Source organism: Bactrocera dorsalis, chromosome 1 (assembly GCF_023373825.1).
Source record: "Bactrocera dorsalis isolate Fly_Bdor chromosome 1, ASM2337382v1, whole genome shotgun sequence".
Taxonomy (NCBI): Eukaryota; Metazoa; Arthropoda; class Insecta; order Diptera; family Tephritidae; genus Bactrocera; species Bactrocera dorsalis.
Genome location: NC_064303.1, coordinates 102,455,307 through 102,475,626, shown reverse-complemented (window position 1 = coordinate 102,475,626; position 20,320 = coordinate 102,455,307). Strand labels below are relative to the sequence as shown.

The 20,320-nt window shown below is 35.6% G+C and overlaps 4 protein-coding genes across 11 annotated transcripts in view; 3 read left to right on the top strand and 1 right to left on the bottom strand.

Annotated features, from left to right (window-relative positions):
* LOC105231164 (slowpoke-binding protein) overlaps nucleotides 1–13,024 on the top strand; it is an 85,280-nt gene extending 72,256 nt beyond the window's left edge. For 4 of the 7 annotated variants that reach the window (XM_049459722.1, XM_049459715.1, XM_049459709.1 and 1 more), the window contains 4 exons: nucleotides 1,036–1,237; nucleotides 1,791–1,916; nucleotides 2,017–2,159; nucleotides 9,412–13,024. In XM_049459722.1, the coding sequence (XP_049315679.1) occupies nucleotides 1,036–1,237; nucleotides 1,791–1,916; nucleotides 2,017–2,159; nucleotides 9,412–12,454 (3,514 nt within the window). In that variant the 3' untranslated portion in view covers nucleotides 12,455–13,024. Of the gene's footprint in view, nucleotides 1–1,035; nucleotides 1,238–1,790; nucleotides 1,917–2,016; nucleotides 2,160–5,939; nucleotides 6,293–9,411 lie in introns of those variants that run through there. The other 3 variants (XR_007423160.1, XM_049459742.1, XM_049459733.1) reach the window with 3 other exon arrangements.
* A 611-nt stretch (nucleotides 13,025–13,635) lies between these two features.
* LOC105231163 (ubiquinone biosynthesis O-methyltransferase, mitochondrial) lies at nucleotides 13,636–18,051 on the top strand. Of its 2 annotated transcripts, none has more exons than XM_011212306.4 (5): nucleotides 13,636–16,556; nucleotides 16,607–16,831; nucleotides 16,923–17,319; nucleotides 17,386–17,545; nucleotides 17,615–18,051. In XM_011212306.4, exons 1-5 carry the CDS (start codon nucleotides 16,507–16,509, stop codon nucleotides 17,728–17,730), a joined length of 948 nt encoding a protein of 315 aa, XP_011210608.2. In that variant the 5' UTR covers nucleotides 13,636–16,506; the 3' UTR covers nucleotides 17,731–18,051. The 2 variants fall into 2 exon arrangements, with proteins under 2 accessions (XP_011210608.2, XP_011210609.2); XM_011212307.4 differs by having other exon boundaries at nucleotides 16,610–16,831; nucleotides 17,615–18,050.
* Nucleotides 18,052–18,229: 178 nt separating this feature from the next.
* LOC105231162 (ubiquinone biosynthesis O-methyltransferase, mitochondrial) lies at nucleotides 18,230–19,487 on the top strand. The gene is made up of 5 exons (XM_011212305.4): nucleotides 18,230–18,388; nucleotides 18,439–18,645; nucleotides 18,706–19,078; nucleotides 19,129–19,288; nucleotides 19,353–19,487. The coding sequence occupies exons 1-5, from the start codon at nucleotides 18,360–18,362 to the stop codon at nucleotides 19,466–19,468; spliced, it is 885 nt and encodes a 294-aa protein (XP_011210607.2). The 5' UTR covers nucleotides 18,230–18,359; the 3' UTR covers nucleotides 19,469–19,487.
* Nucleotides 19,488–19,545: 58 nt separating this feature from the next.
* On the bottom strand, nucleotides 19,546–20,308 carry LOC105231161 (M-phase phosphoprotein 6). The gene has a single exon (XM_011212303.4). The coding sequence runs from the start codon at nucleotides 20,213–20,215 to the stop codon at nucleotides 19,742–19,744; it is 474 nt and encodes a 157-aa protein (XP_011210605.2). The 5' UTR covers nucleotides 20,216–20,308; the 3' UTR covers nucleotides 19,546–19,741.
* Between the last annotated feature and the right edge of the window lie 12 nt (nucleotides 20,309–20,320).

The following is a 20,320-nucleotide window of genomic DNA, read 5'->3' as shown; positions in this document are numbered from 1 at the left end:
AAATAATAAACCATCGCATCGAGCGAGAACTGAAAATTTCTTATTTGTAACGGACGAAGATGCTTCCTACGTGTCAAAATACAGCACTACGTACCATTACAGGATGCTTTTTAATGTTTCCCTTCGAACACTTTCACAGTGAGTCTTGCAAGCTTCGAATCAAGGAAGACAATACACTCTTCTCCAAGCAGTTTTTCAGTGAAATTACCCAGTAATAACTTTGTCGTCTGCTTAAAACTGAGCCACCTCTTAGAAGCATAAAGAGATCCTTCCTTGATTACGTCGACGACATCGAACAATCCGCCAACCAGACTACGGACGCAACAAAGTTTAGTTGCGCACTGATCACCATTCATAGTGGAGCCATCAACACATTCATCGGCTCCCTCTAGTACTTGAAGTCAAACCACCACTTATAGCAGACGAAAAGCTTGATTTTTCCTGAGAATTTCGTTCTGGATACTGCAGGAGGTTTAACTCCCAGTTATCCATAATCGACTCCAACATACCAAATATGGTATATGATCAACATGAATGAGCCCTCTCATGACACTAAACACCTCTTTGCATGCCCTGTGAACATACTCATTTAAAAACAGTTTCTTTCTACAGTCCGACCTTATATAAACGTCACGTTTAGTTGATGACAACCAACTTGAATGTTACCATCCGAACGGGTACTAGATAACCGCTACAACAAAGATGTCAAGAAAAAATTTTAGAAAGATAAAAATAGTAAAAAATGGACCTTTAATTTTGAGAAGACAGCATTTTATGAAATTTTTGTTTAATCTTGTTGGTTCATACGAATATAACATTTATAGCAATCAGCAAGTCTTCATTGCTTTTTTTATACGAGTATAGCATAAAGAAATGTTAGAACGAAGGCGTGAGCCTCAACAGTGCGTATGAGCAACATTTTAATCATTGTTATCTATACGATATCATACTATACATAATGTACAAAAACAATTTAATATAACATAAACACATATTTTATATATTCAAAATATATACATTTTTATGCTTTCTTAGACTGTCCGGCCTCGAGAACGGTCTGCTCGGTCTTAGTTCGCGCATTAACGCTGTCATGTGGTCGCGCAGTACAACGGAAATCGAGAATGTCGATATCATTTGCTTCGGTCATTTGTTATATGAAATGTGTACCGGTCAAGAAATGACCACACCTAAACCGTCCATGCGGGTGCTCGAAATGGAATTAGAGCATTACCCACAAGTGAGTTTACGACTTCTTTAATTTTATCAAATTTCTGTCAAAAATTAAAATATTGAATTTTTTATAAGTGAAATAAATGTTTAGTACTTGTAATTAAACAATTTTTTTTATAATTGAAATTCATTTTTAATAAATTTTCTTAGTTTTATTTTTAGTTTTTATAATATGGCCCTAAATTACTACTTTAGCTCTGTTGGACATATTAAAAATATAATAATAAGTATAAAGTCATTACTTAGTTCACTTTCCAACAATCATATTTCACGAACTGCCTTTTCAAGGATTTTTCGCAGCTTTTAGATTACTTTAATTTTCGTTAATTTTTTCTCTTACCTTTAACTTAGTGGAAAAGGGTGTCAGTATTAATGAAAACGACATTTATTAAGCTCTGTTATTAAAAGAAAGAAAAAAATTATTGAACTTAAAAAAATATAATACCAGAAATACTTAAAAATTCTTGAACGTAGCAAACCCTCTCAAGGTTATAATTTTTACATATAAATTTTTTTAACTTCTGAGTAATTTATTAACATTTTTTCTATAACCAAAACAGATTTTAGATGTACTTGGCTTAATATTCGAACCGCCAAGCGGTGTCTGCCCCTCCGTCGAAGACCTAGTCTTATGTGATCTCTTCAGAAGCATCGATTTGCGTGAATTACGTGGTCCTTGCTTTAGCGTAAGTATCTCTAAAAAGCAAAAAGCTGACAATGAAGACTTGCAAATTTATGCTTTCGTTGTATTTCAAATAAATATGTATGTATGTATGTGCTGTGTAGACAATCAAGCCGAGCCTCAGCAGATCCACACTCAATCTCTTGTATGCCGTTAAGAAGCGACAATGTGCATCGCTCGGTAGTTCACTTAGCGAAATGAGCTCACCGAGCACACCGCCATCAACGCCACGCGACGGTCGACGCGGGTAAGTGTTTATTTAAATAGACATACATACAAACACACACACACACCGCCATATTTATGCGCAAACATGAAAAAAGCCTAGATATCAAGCGCCAAATATCAATTTTCATTATTAAAATCTTAACAAAGAATAGTAATGTATAACAGTTTTATGTTGCATCTCACCCCCTAAAGCACCCATACAATGTTTTAGTGTCATATACACACCTATACACACACATCAATCGTCTGACTGGCATATCTTACGCATAACTATTCACTAGTTCTCTACTGCAATCTTTCATATTTCTGTCACTTTCACACACGAAATTCGCCTGTAATGTCATTGTTAGTTCTATACTGAAGTTCCGCGTTCTATTCACCATTCATCACATCTATTCGTAAGAGTTCACTTGTGTGCGTGTAGTTATCGTCACCATTGTTGTCAACAACAACGCCATTCTCTGCTCATCCTAATACATACATACATTTTCATCACATATTTATAGTAATTTCTTTGTGTTTTGTCAGTGTAAATTTTTTATTTGGTGTTTGCTGATTACTCGCATAAACCTGTGCTGTGTCCCAGCTTACAAAGTGGAAAGAGCAACGGTTTTTGGCGCGTCCTCAGTGTAAATTGGCAGCGTGTTGCATTATCCCAACTATACAAGTACCCCACAGTGTAGCTCACTTAATTAGCAGCAAAATGAAAAAAGTTTGTGAGCGCTAACGCTGACATAAAGCAAAATGAAGCGCGCTCGACCGCTCTAATTTTGCATGTTAAGTAATGGAATATTGGTGACAGTCAAAACCGGTTTCGCCATTATCATTAAAAAAATATGAAATTAGTGGTTTATAAAGGGTGTTTTTTTTTGGAGGTGTACTTTATCTTAAATGAGTAATGGACAAATTATATTCGAAAGTTAGAAACCAATATTCTTCACGCTGTTTTTGATTGAAGGTCGCTTATATGACTTAAGGTTATTAAGGTTATGAATATAACCACTTGTGAATTTCAAAAAATCGATTATTTACATTTGTATACTGCATGTCTGTTCGTCAGTGCAAGCTGTAACTTGAGTACAAAATGAGATATATTAATGAAACTTGATACACATGGTTTTCGACATCATAAAACGGTCGGTTTTGCACATGGGCGAAATCGGACCATTGCTACGCCCACAAAACGCAATTATGTGTAATCCTATAAACTGCCATAACTAAGCAATAAATAATATATGATAAGCCACTTAAGAAACAAAAATCGAATTCGGTCAAGACGAATCGTTTAAGCGCTCCTACCGACACTGCTCCTTTACTCCTCATACGACCGCGATTATCGCCAAGATACAGAGCCGCAACATGAGGAAAAGACAAAGAAACGTTGTTGGCAACTTACAAAGCAATCGGCCGTCCGGTTCTCAACTATGCTGCAGCAATATGGTCGCCTGGGTGCAGTGGAACGCAGATGAAGAAACTACAGTCTGGTCAGAGCACTGCACTCCGGACTACGACTGGATGCCTCTTGATGTCTCCCATTGAACATCCACATAGTGAGACGCTTATGCTTCCAGTCAAGAAACATAATGAACTCCCCTCTAAGCAGTTCCTGCTGGGATGTTTGCGGCAGACATCACACCTGCAGCCACCTGCTTGGATCGAAACCGCCTCCTAGGAACATCAAGAGATCTTTCCTCAATTACATCGACGACATCGAACAATACGCCGACAAGACCTCGGAAGCAACTAACTTCCGACAAGCACTGACCGCCATTCACAGCGGACCTACCAACACCTTCACCGACTCTCTTCCAGTGAATGACGTTCTTAGAGTCAAATCACCACTCATTGCAGACAAAGAGCTCGAGTGGCCGCGAGAAACTTGCGCAGCTTTGTTCTAGATATTGTAGCAGGTTAATCTCCTACTTGTGCAGAATAGACTCCGACATATCCAACATATGTTCTGCGGGCAATGAGTCTCCGCATGGCACTGGCCACCTCTTTGCATACCCCGCCAACCCCACTCATTTGACGCCCTTTTCCCTTTGGTCCAACTCCGTCGAAACAGCACGTTTTTTGGGCCTTCCGTAAAATGACATCGACTACAAGAACGAAATGAGAATATAACACCGTCCACCTCTCATATAACGGTACTACTAAAAGCGCAATAAATCATTAACTAAATACGACAGAGACAAATAAATTTACAACCAAGATGGTGTGAGAAGGTTTAATACGGACCAGGGTAAAAACTAGACGATGGATGAGGCACCGTCCAACGACTTCAACCAAATTTGGTACATGACATTATTCTCCCATTCCTCTGTTACCGTGCGAAAATACTAATAAAATATTCCCTGAGATTCATTAAGGAACCTCACATACCATCACCAATCATAAGGTGTAGTCATCCGGAAGTTTAATGTTTGTTATATGGGGGACCAGATCAAGTTTTCGCCCAATTTTATCCATCTTAGGCACAAAGGTCAGTAAAACTCGCTGTCATTATCACGCGCTTCGCTCAACTTTAGGTCATCATAATCGGCCTACTGAGCGTACTATTCGGAACATCCCCATCGTCACCCATCTTGAGGCAGCATTCATTATTGGATAATATTCAATCGAGTATACCTTACCAGGCGACATCAATTCGCTTTATGGGCTTTTGAAAAGTACTAAGAAGATCCGACGAAGAGACAAATTTTGCTCAGCGATGAGACTTATTTTTGACTCAATGGTTATGTAAACAAGCAAAATTGCCGCATTTAAGACAAAGGACAGCCTGAAAAGATTCAAAAGCTGCGATTTCTGCCAGAAAAAACAACGGTTTGGTGTGGTTTGTGGGCCGATAGAATCATCAATCCAGATTTCTTCAAAAATGATACCGGTGAGAACGTAACCGAACAATCAGTGAAAATGGCGATTGTTATCGCCCCATGATAACCAACTATTTGATGCCTGAAATTGAAGCTCGTGATCTTGGCGACACGACCGCAACACAGTTTTTTTCGTAAATTATTCTGGAGTTCATAAAAAAATAAAATTTTTACACCTCTACAAACACCCTTTATAAAATATTTCAGAAATCATACCATCTTTGAAGCTATCGTACCCAAGCAGTTGGGCCAATAAATAAAAAAACAGGATAAATTTAGTTTAAAACATAATTCGCGTAAACTCGAAAAATTACTGCAACATAAAGCAACAAAATTATATCGAAATTAGTTGAAATTAAAATTTACCAAAATTAATTTTTTTGAAGCATCTCTAAACTAAGCTGTGATATCTCGCCAAAAAGTTTTCGTAATCTCCGTTGCTTTTGTTTACATATAACTTCGCCACTTTGTTTGCTGCCGGACACCACGTTAAAAATTTCTTAATTTACAATTTTTTAAAATGTTTTGACAAAAAAAATCTGATAAATATTAATACGCTCCAATTAGCTGTAACGTTGAAAATACGTGAGCATGTTTAATTGTTTTCTCTACTTTACTAAAATTAACTAAGATTTGTTCATATTAAATGTTTGTTATGTTTAGAAAATGAACTTTGCTTAAAAACAACTAAAAACCTCTAACACTTAGTGACACAATAATTAATTTTCTATTACCTATATTTACTATTTCAATAATTATATACAATAATTTATGTTTTGTGGGTGTTTTGCTGTAAATTTGTCTTATTATTTACAAACCTAATTGCGATTAGATGATTTTTATTATTATATTTTGCCTATGTTCAAACATTGTAGCCACATTTTACAATTAATTCAGATAATTATATGTTACCAAAATATATACAGTGCTCCAACTGCGCCCTATGAAGTCTTTCGTATGTACTAACATTTTTAGAAATGCATACAATTAAGCTCAAAAATAAAAATACAACAATCTCTACCACTTGTACTACTACTACCACTACTACTACTACTACTTATGGATGCAATATATATTACTAAATTGCCTATTTTGCGGTTTTGTTTACCACAATCAAATTAAAAACTGGATACAGTACCTACTCGTACCTTCATAACAACAACAACTGACAAAACAACCCAACAGCCTATGTACCTCCACCTACCTACTACTAATTAAATCTTCTACTACTACTACTACTACTACATATAAATTTAATGTGCAAATATTAGTCGAAGTGGTAAGTGTGATTTATTTTATATATTATTAATATTTTATAGTTAAAAAAACAACACGCAATAAGAAAAGTAAACGTTATCACAACAACACCAAAAACAAACAGTACCACACAATACCAAAATTTTATTCGCAAAATTTTTATATGCAACATGCAATTGCAGCCAGTGTGTAAGAGAGTAGTAAAGTACAGTAAAATGTTCCATCTACTATTTGAATCGATTTCATTTATAATTTTTGTATGTGAATTTGTTGTTAATTTTACCTAAAATGTGTAAATCTAATTTGTTGCTCAATTAGTTGATTTTGTTGAGTTTCTGTTTGCCGCTTTTTGTTGCGCGTTTGTATGTCGTGTATGTATATACAGTTATAATGCATAAGTTACACTTTGCTTAAGCCGAAACAGTGTTGCATGTTTGTACTTCTACTATGGTTTTTGTTTTTGTAGTTGGTATTTAGACTTAATAAAAGCATAAACTTCCGTCAACAAAGTAAAGCAACATTTTATGCGCTTATAGGGTATATACTTGTATATATGCCTGTATATGCTTATTTTTATATTTATTATTTATTTGTAAATATTATCGGTATAGCTATCTTTATCTACACAAAGCTTATAAGCCTTTCTATGTAAAAAAAAAATCGTTAACAGTAAAATTTCAACCACCTTTCGGGTAAAAAAAGTATAGAGTGTTTACCAACAACAACGACGTGATGTTAAAATTAAAAAAAAAAAACACCCAATTTTGGTCAAAATGTTTTCTGTTTTATTTTTTGCTATGCAGATAATTTTATGCCATTTATGATTTGAATAAAATGTCAGTCAAATGGCCACCACAGCTCGGTTCGGCAATATTGCGCTGAATGTTGTCTCTGAGCTCATCGGTCGTTGCTGCTTGATAGCCGTTGGCTTTGATTAAACATATTCCCCGAGAAAATAATCTGGAAGCCTTGAATTGCATGAAACACAGTCTTGTTACAAATATAGATTTCATAAAATTTCGGGCAATAAAATTCGGCCAACATCTCTATTGAAGATGTTCCAGTTTCCAGAATTTCCAGTTTCGTTTCGAAAAAAAAATAAGGGCCGATGATACCGCCATACCACAATCCGCACCAAAGGATAAAACTGGATAAGCGATGACGTTTTCTGAAACACGCTAGGATTTGATTGACGAAACTTTTAAGTCAGAAATGGGTTCCATCTGTGTAGATGATTTTTCGATGAAAATCCTCATTGGCATATAGAGGATTTGTCCAGAAAGTAATAGAACTGAGTCGATTAAAAAAAAAAATTATTGAACCAATCGATACAATTCTTTAAAAACTTTCAAAATAGGCTCCTTCTGGGTCGATGCAGCGCTGCCAGCGCGATTTCAAAGCATTGAAGGCGTCACGGAAGGCATTCCGCGGAATGGGAGCCGTGATTCAACATTCAGCTGCCTCTGTGATCTCAAAATGCTCAGAAGATTGCTTCTTTGTCTCGGCATTATACTCAAAGATCCATAACTCATCACTTGTGATTATGTTATTCCAAAATTGGGGGTCACACGTGTTCAAGTTTTCTTAGCAGACTTCCACTCGCCGCGATTTCTGGTCGTTATTGAACACTTTTGGGACCATCTTCGCGCATACCTTGCACAGGATCAAGTGCTCCGTCACAATGTCATGAACCACAGATTTTGTTAAATTTAACATCCAGGCAATAAAACGAATACTTGGTCGACGGTCTGAGTTCAAAACTTTGTGCACACGAGTCACATTGTCGGTGTTTGTCGAAGTCGCAGGACTCCCAACACGGTCTTCATCAGCGCCACCGAAACACACCACTTCTTGCAAAAGCAACATCTGCGTAAGCCTGCTGATCATATCAAACGTCTCTGTCGCAGATTTATCGAGTTTCACACAGAATTTAATCGCGTACTTCTGCTCTAACGAATGCTCCATTTGCGGCTTGCACCACTCACAGAAACACGTCGCGCGAAAATGTTTTTCCTGACTCTCCAGGTGCTCGGAGACAACTGACCAGCTGCTCGTTCGTTAGCTAGGAACGCCTTCTACCGAATCCAGTCGGTAGTACAGTCGCGTCGGAAGAAAATCATTCCTATTACTTTCCGAACAAACGTATTATTTCCAGCAGCCAATTTACAAAGCTACGGCGGTTCAAAGGATAAGTCGGCTTCAGTTCTTTCGCCAACACAGTCTTATACGGATGCAGATCCAAATTGAATCGCAAAGTTTGCCATGTTGTCATCGGAGATATTCAGCTGCGCAGAACGACGTTGAACCGACTAAGACGGATTGGGCTCAACACAGCTTGAGCGGCAGCGATATTACCTTCACAGCGTGCTTTTCTTTAAGGGGAATAAAGCATACTATCGTAGAAATTATAATAATTCTTGAGTTTTGCAATTAATTTCGCAGAAGAAGCATTAAGACAACCGTGTTTTTCGCGAAGAGCTCGTAGAGTAGACATCCGATAATCTCGATGATAAAATGGCAAACCTTACTGAACACATGAGAAAAAATTTGACACAAGTCCGTAAACAAACATGGCCGCCACGAGCTGTCAAAATCACGTCATTTCTTTTGGTAGACGCTGTATGTATGCAAGAAAAAGTTGAGACTCCAAATAAAATTATTCTTGGCGTTTTCTTAAACTAGAAGCCTAGTAGAAAAATAATTCCCAAACCATTACTTTCCGACTCAGTACTTATTTATTCCATATATTTTCGTAAAAATATTCTTTTACTAGATATTTGCGGTATATAAACTTTTTTTTATTTTTATAATAGTATTTTCAAAATATTTAATATTTTTTCTTGTTGTCTTGTTGTCTTGTGGTATGTATTTTGCTTTCTGAGCTATGTTCTTTGCTTGCTTAGATGTATTGGCGTATCACATTGCTCATTCTCTTCTCTCAATGTTCGCACTCACAAACTCACAGCCACACACAGCATCTCCAACTCATTCAATATTGAGCGAGTGTACAACTGATGCTTATTGAAGTACTATTTATGCATTATGTAACGTATTTTGCTTCCTACCAACAAATTGTGATTACTTTAATGAAAATTCTCTCTTAAATTTTCGTTTCGTTATCGTTTCGAAAACACCTGACAGCTATAGTCGAACAATGGACTCTTTCGATATATCTAGCGACTCGGAGGAAGGATTACTTGATGAAATACTCGTCGATGGCAACTACCACCAACAACGCTTACAACAGCTGCAACGCATGCAAAACTATCACCAACGCCAGCATCATTCCTATCCGCAACACTACTACGACCAGTTCACAGCATTATCACACCAACGCCAGTATCACACACAAGCTCATCCTTTTAGGGAGAACAAACCGCTGGACTTTGACACGATTGAATCATCACCCTTGCATTATTGTGAGAACACCACCACCCAATCCGATGACAATATCTATAGTACTCAAGAAAATCAAAAGTCAACACAACAGTCACGACAGCAAAGGCACATAGAGTCACCGTCTACGCCGCCACCGCCAGCACATTTGCTAACAATACGTTGTAGCTCCAGCAATAATTTGAATGCACCAACATTGGGTTCAAGTGCTGGTCGCTGCTCGTCGGGTAGTAGCACAAGTATTGCTTCAACAACCGCCGGTGCTGCTTCTGTCGCAACGCCAGCTGCAGCCTTTATTGTGGCAGAAGATAAGGACATTGGCGAAAATACAATACAGTCAGGTCAATTGGAGCTTGAAGCCGATGACAGTACATCAAACAATGACAGCCCGGCTAGCAGTGATTCATCGGCGCACCAAGTTGACGCAAATAGTCAAAGTCATGTGAACGATGATGCAAAGGCATCGACGTCAGCAGCGGCCGCCGCAACGAATGGTGTAACCGCCGGCGGTTCATTCAACCACCAACTAACGGCTGATATGTGCAACTATAAGAATTCGAAGAGTCGTCGACTCGAGTACTCACTCAAGTGTTTGAAGTATGGACGCAGCAATCCTTCGCAAGATTCAGCTTTTGGTTCACTCACCGACAATGATCTCTCGGTTGGTTCGTCCAGTTTTCGCATAAGTAGTTTTCAGTCGATATCTTCGCCGATTGATGAGGGTGTAGAGGATATTATAATCGCAACAACAACAGGTGGCAAGGAAACTTGTTTGGAATTAGCCACTATACCGAAAAGTATGGTGTCGCAGGATTCGGCCATATCATCACCTTGTCGTGAAACGTCGCCAAGTAACTTTTTAAACATAGACGATTGCATGTCCGGCTCATATTCGGGCGCATCCACTTCGTCCGGCTCTACAGGCAATATACGTCCACAACAATTTCCCGTCTCGCTTTCGCCTAAAATACTCGTCACTGCCACTACTAACTCTAGCAATTCGTCACTATCCTCGTGTAGCGCCGCACTACCCCAAGCACAACAATTCGACCCACCCAAAATACTAGTTAACGATCAAAACTCTATTTATACCACATCACCATCGAAACGTATCGGTACAATTGAGGTATTCTCACAAAAATATCGCGTCAGTTCGTTTGAGGATATGTCACCAAATAAGCGCTCCTCTTCCGATAAACTCTTAAAGAATGTCAATCGCATGGCATTCCGTTCACTCGAAGAGGAGCGACGCATTGATAGTGCTTTTATGCCGATTGCAGATCGCACAAACTCGGAAAATCGTGTCAACATGCAGCGTGATGAGAAATACAAGAAACTTACACACGCCTCGTTCCGCATCAGCAAGACGTCAAGCCAGGTAGTGGTCTACGACAACACGTCCAATCAAATGACGAGCACGTCACCGGTGGGCAATAAAAGCGTCATAGCCAGCGTGGAGATGCAGCGGCCCGCTACGGCTTCGGGTTCGGTTAGCACGCGTCAAACAATGTGGCGCGACAGCAAGTTCTATCGTAAGAATCGCATAGCTAAGTCCAATGACTCGCTGTTGGAAACGTCACCCAATCACTCGGCGCGCCTGTCACCATCTTCGTTGCGCGACAATCACTACGACAGCAGTTCCTCGTACGGCAGTCGCAGCCAAAGTCGACAATCGCTTAACCGTGGTAGTTCCATCAATGAAATATCTGGACTGAATCAGGCATTCGGAGGTGGTGGCGGAGTGGGTGGTGCTCAAGGTTTGGCAGTCACCACCAGTTTCTGTGGCAATGCTAGTGCAAGCGGTGCTGGGCGTCGTTACTGCAGTTCGAAGAGCGAAGATCTTGGTGATACAAATGACTATTTGCGGGTTATGGATGCGCGAAAATCATATTCAGAGAGACATCTGGTCACACTAACGAAATTAAAACAAACAGCAATCAATAATACAATGAGCGGAAGTGAGCAATGCTGCTTCTCCGAGGACGAAATGAGCTTCTATGATGACAATAATGTTTACGGTTATATGTATTATAATGAAAAACAACAACAACAACAACAACAACATCATCATCATACACACCAACACGCCAAACAGCAGCATCGACAGCAGCAACAACAACAGCAACAATCTCAACAAGCGCAACAGCGCCGCACACACTACAATGCACATCAGTCAACAAAACAAGCAAAAACACAACAACAACAAATGCAACACAATCACCAGCAACAGCAGAAATATCAGCAGCAGCAACAACAGCAACAACAACAACAGTCTAAACGTGCCAACCCAAATCAGCTTAGCTGGAGCAGCTGCTCCATCAATCGCCTACGCACCACCAATATAAAGACCACCTCCTTGGCTACACTATCCTGCCATCAAAATTTTACCTCCACCGCTACAGCACAATCCCCCTCGCCCAACGCGTCCAACACCACTGCTGCCGGCACGATAGACGCATTGCCACATGTCTCGCGCAGCGCTATTTTCAAGTCGGTTGATCACTTTGTCAACCTAACAGATAAGAGCGGCGGCAACAGTGGTGCTACCGGCAGCGGTGGCAGTGGCAGTGGCAGTGGTACCGGCACTGCCACCGACGACAACAGTTCCCCCGACGATTCGCCAACACACCAGACGCTGAGCGGCGCCGAGCTCTCAAAGATTTTCGCAATGCACGACGCCCAAAGCAGCCAGTGCAGTGAGGAGAAGACACCGCTGCTAGACAGCGTTGAGATGTCGCCAATCAGTCCAACCGAGACGGAGGATTCGACCAACGGCGAAAAAATGTGATATACTAAATTTCAGTAAACACACACACACACTCAAAATATCATAAATAACTCACGTATAACTAAAATAAATAAATAAAAAATATAAAAGCAAACGCAAGCGAAATTTGCGTGGAAAACGGTAACGAGGCTTTTCGTGTGTTACAAAGTGAATGCATGAAAGTTGCAAGTATTGTCGAACTTTTTTTTTTATATAGCGAAATTAAGCAATGTTTCCTTTCATGAAACAAATATTTTTTATTTACATTTTTTTTAATTACACACATTTAATAAAATAAAAATTTAAATAATATTTTTTTGCAATACTGTACACACTAGGCTGTGTGAGAAAAATCCAATATTTTTTTTGCTTGATTCTCTGAAAAATAGGTTCTTAGACACCTCTAAGAAAATCTCTCGAAGTATGAGCTCGGATTATGATTGCTTTATAAACAAGTGTCTCCAAATATGAGCTCTTAATTCTACTGGGAAGATTCTCCGCCATCGAGTTTTCTAATTTTTTCTTATTAGCAGATAGAAAAAATCATATCACGCTTCCAACTACTTGAAAAAATACCATTTCATAGGTTTTGTAGGAAACTAAAAGCTCTACAAAACAGGTCTAATGCGATTCTTTCGTAACCCCAACGGTTAAAGTTTGATTATTTTAAGGCAAATTAGTTTTTTCTTATGAATTTTATAACGGAAAAAATAAAAATTATTTTAAATTGCAAAACTAATAGTCTTATGGAATATTTACTGCGCAACAAAAATTGTCTATTACATTTTTGGAAATTTTTTTTTTATTTTAATTTTTTTTTTTTTTTAATTTTTTAATTTTTTAAAAAAAATTTTATATTTTTTTTATTGCTATATTCGATATTTAATTTTTTTTTTTAACTTTTTTTATTAATTAATTTATTTATTTTTTTCATTGATTTTTGACGATGGAAATTTCGTAAACGCTTACTTTAATCGAAAAATTTTAAAATAACCTATTTTTCAGAGTCATAGGCTTGTAGGAAATTTATTGCGCTATAAAAGTTGTTTATAATTTCTTTTTATTTTTTTAATTTCTTTTATATTTTTTTTAACTTTTTATTATTTTTTTTTTTACTTTTTTTATGTTTTTTTTATTTTTTAATACTTCTTTTAATTATTTTTTTTTAATTTTTTTTTTTATATTTTTTAATACCTTTTTTAATTTTTTTTAATTCAATTTCAATTCAATTTTTTCAATTTTAATTTTTTTATTCAATTTTTTATTATTGTATTATTTTTTTCATTGATTTTTGGCGTTGGTTGTCTCGTAAACGTTTACTTTAATTGTAAAATAATCCATTTTTCAGAGCACCAAGCGAAAAAAAATATTTTTTTTTTACACACCCTAGTACACACCTTTACAAACATTTATGTACGATTTAAATATGCTGCAAGCAGGAAAAGCTGGACTTACTTCTAAAATGAAAGCAACAAATTTTATTTTAAAGTATAACGGCATAAGAAACACACATACATACATATACAATATATAGTATATTGCAAAACTCATTCAACTATCTGCATTACAACAGCAACTACCATCCTTATGATAATTTTAAGAATTAAATGGCAGAGTTACACTATATATATTTACATATATGTATAGTTATATAAATATATGAATTTAAGTAACTCATGTTTCGTATGATAAGACGTTACACAATTTTAAAACAAATAAAAACTTAAATATATAATAGAAAATGATTTAAAAAATCTTTAAAAAAATATAATTATACCACATACGAGTATACAATATGACGTAATGTTTAGGGAAAACGTTATTTGCTTGAAATTTCTGACAAACCTAATTACTTAAGTTAGTGAAAAGTAAAATATATACACCTATACATATGTACAAAATGTATGTATATACGAATATGCGAACTTTTAACTAAATGAAAATATTAACTTTGCGCTGAAAGCAAAACTTTTTGTGTCATTTTGACATCACCGAAATTACTAGCAACGTTAAAAATTCCCCCCAAAAAATATATATAACAAAAATTATAGATAATATTTGTTGTACTAGTTGAAGTTAGTGAACATTTGACTTATATACTAAACGGCAAACGCATTGCGCTTTCGAAAAACAAAAAAAAAAGAAAAATAAAGTAAATGCATTGTGAATTCTTTCTCAATTTCTCAGCATTTTTTCGAATAGCTTAGACGAGGCCGCAATTAGTGTTGAATTTAGTTCTTATACTTCTAAGGTAAATGGTGTAATTATAGGCGCACTTAGTGGTAGATACAGACTTCGCAAAATCTCAACTTTATGGTAGTAAATTAGCTTTAAAATGCATATATGTACTTACATGTATGCAGATGCTCTTAGCACATTTAACTGAAAAACAAAAAAAAATAATATTGATAAGGTCTCAAAAATTTTTATTTCAAGTTGTATAGATGAAAAAGTGGTGTACTTGAAGCGTTAAGTTTTAGCGTAGATCTTAGTTGAAACAGCCGAAACGAAAGTTAGTAGAATGTTCTCCTAGGGGCACATGTATTTATTATACGACAGAAGCAATGGGCATTTTGTTTACAAAAGATACTCATTTAATGTGTCAATCACAGATATAATAGTAACAAAGTGGCAAAATGGCAACATAAATGCGCGCTCTGTGGCAGTATTGCAATAAGTCAGCTGTTCTTTATTTATCACCATTCGGTTTTGCTATAAATATTTGAACAATTCATTTTAAAATAGCAAATAAAACAATGTTCCATTTAAATGTGCTTAAATTTTCCATTTTACGGCGAAATAAACTAAACTTGAGAAAAAGAATCAACAGCTGATTGTGATTTGCAACAAATTGCCATGCATGCCACTGAAAATATGACATTAAATGAGTAGCACTATTGTTTTAACGCCTAAAATAAAAAAAAAAAACTTAAACACTTAATGCGTTATTTTTTTTTTTTTAATTTAAGTAAATAAATATTTTGCAATGGAAATATGCAATATTTTGGAATTCAACAAAAAAAAATAGTGAATAATAACGAAAATCAGAAAAATATTGCAAATAGTAGCGAATAAATTGAAAAATAATACCAAAAATCAGAAAAATATTGCGAGTGAAAAACAGTTAGAGTGCAACAAAAAAGTGAAAATTAATTAACTCATAGCTATTCAAGAAAATTACTCAACAAAATGAACTTGTTACCTTAACGATGTAAGCAATCAAACAGTAACATAATCGATATCACTAACTAATAAAACAAAAATATTCAATGTTAATAACAAGAAACTGCATGCGAATGAAACAAATTTCACAATAAACATATTTAGCCAAATTACCAGTTCATAATAGGAATGCACCTCACAAAACTTAATAAAAGCTAAGTTCTCAAGCCAGGAATAAAAAAAATATATATAATATATAATTCCATATTACTTGTTTGCGCTTAAAAACTGTTATGATAGTTACGTCATAATTAACACTGAATTTCATGTACATAATTTTTTTTATTTTTTTCAAGTTAAAATTAATTAAAATCATAATAATTAATGTTACAGAATATGTAAATTATATACAATACATACGAGTATTATAATATGTATAGTTGACATGCATACCTTTGGCACATGATCACACCCGTTAGTGTATTGATTAGCTTTAGAACATACATATACATATATATATTTTCTCGAAACGAAAGTTATTCAATTAGGTCCGCGTAAATCGGTGATATTGTTAAGTATGTAATTTTATTTTTATTTTCCACTGAACTACGTAAATAAATAAAACAAAGAATAAAAAACAAAAATATGACTTAAATGATGCATTGTTGCTTATTGTTTTAACAGCATTTCACTGATAAGCTAATTGGTAAGTATAATTATGAGTTTTTATGGCTTAAGTTGTGGGCAGTTGAGCTTCACGCCACTTTTTGTTGGTTGCTCTTTTAATTATCAGATTTAAGATTAATAAACGTGTGTTCTTCGTTACTTCCGCTGTGCTATAACTATTATAAGCGTTCACTTTAACTTTTAAGCGCAGTCAGGATTAAGAACTCAGTGCATTCAAAAGCAATATGTCGTTGAGAACGGTCAAAGCAGTGCCATTTTTGCTGCAACAGCAAAGGTTTTTTCTTTAAGCAATTTATACTCGAAATTACCAATATATTTTTAAAGCAGGTATTTCTTGCAAAATACTTTTGGTAATTTTCAACACGCACAAATGTCTTCAAATACAACTTACACTTCAACACCGAATACAAGCACAGCAAAGAAAAACAAAGAATTGCAACAATTTAACGACAGCACACAAAAAGAAATTGATCATCACGCGCGGTTATCAGCGACTTGGTGGGATTTAAATGGGCCATTACATGGTTTACACAAGCTGAACGATTTAAGGTGCGCAAATATATGTATTATCGATGAGTATTTTTAAAAAAGATTAAATAATATTTTTCACTTCACTATGTACGTACAAATGTATACACAGAGTTCCTTTCGTGAGCCATGGTTTGAGGGCGCAAAGTACCGTCGACAAGAATTTCAGAAATACCATCGACATGAACTTGATAAGTACAGCCCCATTACTAAAAGGTAAAAATATTTTGGAAGTAGGTTGTGGTGGCGGCATATTAACGGAAGCGTTAGCACGTCTAAATGCTAATGTAACTGGCGTTGACTTGGGCGCAGACGTAATCATGACGGCCGAAAAACATTTAAAGAAATATAGTCCCGAACTAGTTGAGCGTATAACTTATAAAACCGAGTCAATAGCGCAACATGCAGATGAATATGCAAATCATTATGATGCAGTTGTATGCTCAGAGGTGTTGGAACATATTGACGAGAAAGAAGCGTTCTTAAAAGATTGCGTTAGGGCTATAAAGGTATAATTTTAAATAATTGTGTTTTTATATTAAGATCAATAAACTCGCGTGTTTACGAAACATCAGCCAGGCGGTTCCATATTTATTACGACCTTGAATAAGACCGTTCTACAGTGGTTCATAGGAATTATTCTCGGAGAATATGTATTTGGTGTTGCACCGAAAAACACACATCACTGGAGTAAACTGATAGCACCACAAGATGTGCAACGCATTCTGGCTGCATGTAAGCATAACATTACTTATTAATATATGTATACATACTCACCTTTTTTAATGCATCCATATGTTCCAGTGAATTGTGAGACGGTATCGCTGAATGGCCTCACTTACAATGTTTTTTATAGGCGTTGGCGGTGGATTAATACTACAAAACTGTGCTATGCTCTTCATGCTGTTAAAGCTGCATAAAAACTTTCGAATCAATTGATGTAATATTTTTACAAACCCAAAAAAACTATTCATATTCATTCTCTAATACGCAATATTTGAAAGCCATATGCACATAAGGAACAAATATAACATAATAATAAAATAAATCACCAATTTTGAACGTTTTTTCACTTTGGCCATACTATTTATTAAAAATATGTAGAAAGTTCTATTTTTCGTAGTTTTCTTAGATTTGAATTGTCAGTTGAGCGTGACGTTCTACCTCAACCGGATATGCACGAATAACAAAACAAACACAGGCAACACAATAGATTTAAAAAAATTTCAGGCAGCATATTTACACATATATATCAAGAAATAATAATATTCGAACTAAATATAAATAATAGACGTTATTAATTAACTGATTCCATAATTATATTCCAAATATATAATTTAATGGGTTTAATGAAAGTACTGAACGGTTTAGCATATTCGCTTTCTGTGCTGCAAAAATAACAGTGGCAGCACCATTTATTGTCATTTCCATATGATCTCTATTTATTTATTTAAAAATTATTTAAGTGTATTGAATGTAAAAACTTAATTTAGTTGTTTTGAAGTAAAATATTTGAGTTAATTTTAACTAAGTCGTGAAAGAAGCCAAAATGTTATCGCCTTTAATAAAAATTCAAAGGTTTTAATCCTCTACAGTCATATTTCGAAAAAATAATGAAATTTTTACAGGCATCTTTTGGTTGGTACTCCCCATCTCCGATATGCACAAATATCTGCCAATAAGATTAACAATTCTGCACTTAATGGCCAAACACAGCGAACGCACACACATACCGCTAGCACACAAAAAGAAATTGATCATCATGCCAAATTATCAGCAAACTGGTGGGATTTAAATGGACCGATGCAAAGTTTGCATAAGCTAAACGAACTGAGGTAATCAATTATATTTTTAGTGACTTATATTCTTAACTTTAACTTAAATATTGGTTATAGAGTGCCTTTTATACGAGATGGTATCACATCGCGTGGTAACGTAGATCCAAGATTAATAAATACAACAAAAGTCTTACAGGATCAGACTATATTAGAAGTAGGTTGTGGTGGCGGTATATTAACTGAAGCATTAGCACGCCTTAATGCAAATATAACGGGTGTTGACTTGGGAGAAGACGTAATAAGAACTGCAAGAGAACATTTGGAGATACATAGTCCAGATTTGAAGAATAATGTAACTTATAAAATTGAACCCATTGAGGTGCATGCGAAAACGAAGTTAAACCATTACGATGCTGTTGTGTGCTCAGAAGTGTTGGAACACATTGACGATAAAGCAGGGTTCTTAACACATTGTGTTCACACCTTGAAGGTAGGAAGATCATTATATACACAAATTCTATTTATTTGACATATTTCCAGCCAGGAGGATCAATATTTATTACTACCATGAACAAAACTATTCCACTATGGATAGGAGGAATTTTGTTGGCTGAAAATGTATTTGGTATCGCACCGAAAAATACTCATCACTGGGACAAATTAGCATCACCGTTAGATGTGCAACGTATCCTATCTGCATGTAAGTTTTTTCTTCAATCAAAACATTTTTTTTTAATTAAATTGTTTCCGTGCATTGATTTCAGTGGGTTGTCAAACTGTATTGACAAATGGCTTCACATACAACGTTTGTCGTAGACGCTGGAAGTGGATTAATACTAACGTAATGTGCTATGCACTACAAGCTATTAAGATAGACTAAATTAGTGGTAATTTTGTATTGTTATTTTTATGATACCCCCACTATAAAGTTAAAAAATAAAATAAAAAATATATATGTACAGTTAAGAAATTATGTATTACTTCAATGTTGTTATAAATTTTCTTAATGATAGTAGGTGTCAACTAAAAAGTATCAGTTTGATAAATGACATTTATAACATTTTTTAATGTTTGGAGTTGTTTTATACATGTTTTGAATTTCCACAAGCGTATGACATACATTTGTTGAAATAATTTTCCGTTTATTGTTGTCTTAAACATCGTCCTCTTGAGGTTTGTGGAATCTCGCTTTTTTATTCTGCCATTTTGTTTTCTCCACGTTGTTGCGTTTTGCTTTGAATTGAGCCTTTGTTTGGAATTTCTTTTGCATTGTCACCTGCTGTGCATTATAAAAGGAGGCCATATCCTTGTCAGACACCTCAGTAGGTTGCTCATGTCGTGTATTGGCTAGTTTATCCGCTTGTTCCAACTCTAAAAGACGTTCAATTTCCGGATTCATGCCTCGAAAACTAAGTCGCCCCTCAATAAGATTTTCGCAATGCACAAAACTTGGCTCCATTATATAGTTTGAATTGCTATTCAGCATTTTTTGGGTAATTTCTTGAGAATACATTTCGCGGCCTTCAGCTTCTTCGATCTCTTTATCCACTTTCGCTTTGGTGCGTTGCATGAACTTCATCTCCAAGATACCCTTGGAAAGGCGTGGACGTACTTTTTTTGCAGACATTTTGATTAAAATAAAAGTTGCAAAATATATAAATTAATACAACGTTCTTTAAAACACGCTTACGAAAATCAAGAGAAAAACAAAACTGATGAAATATGTGAAGAG

Coding starts and splice junctions, on each gene's coding strand:
- LOC105231163 (XM_011212306.4), top strand. CDS start 16,507: ATGTCGTTGAGAACGGTCAAAGCAGTGCCATTTTTGCTGCAACAGCAA. Junction 16,832..16,922: donor CACAAGCTGAACGATTTAAG/GTGCGCAAATAT, acceptor ATGTATACACAG/AGTTCCTTTCGTGAGCCATG. Junction 17,320..17,385: donor ATTGCGTTAGGGCTATAAAG/GTATAATTTTAA, acceptor ACGAAACATCAG/CCAGGCGGTTCCATATTTAT.
- LOC105231162 (XM_011212305.4), top strand. CDS start 18,360: ATGTTATCGCCTTTAATAAAAATTCAAAG. Junction 18,389..18,438: donor CCTTTAATAAAAATTCAAAG/GTTTTAATCCTC, acceptor AAATTTTTACAG/GCATCTTTTGGTTGGTACTC. Junction 18,646..18,705: donor CATAAGCTAAACGAACTGAG/GTAATCAATTAT, acceptor TATTGGTTATAG/AGTGCCTTTTATACGAGATG.
- LOC105231161 (XM_011212303.4), bottom strand. CDS start 20,215: ATGTCTGCAAAAAAAGTACGTCCACGCCTTTCCAAGGGTATCTTGGAG.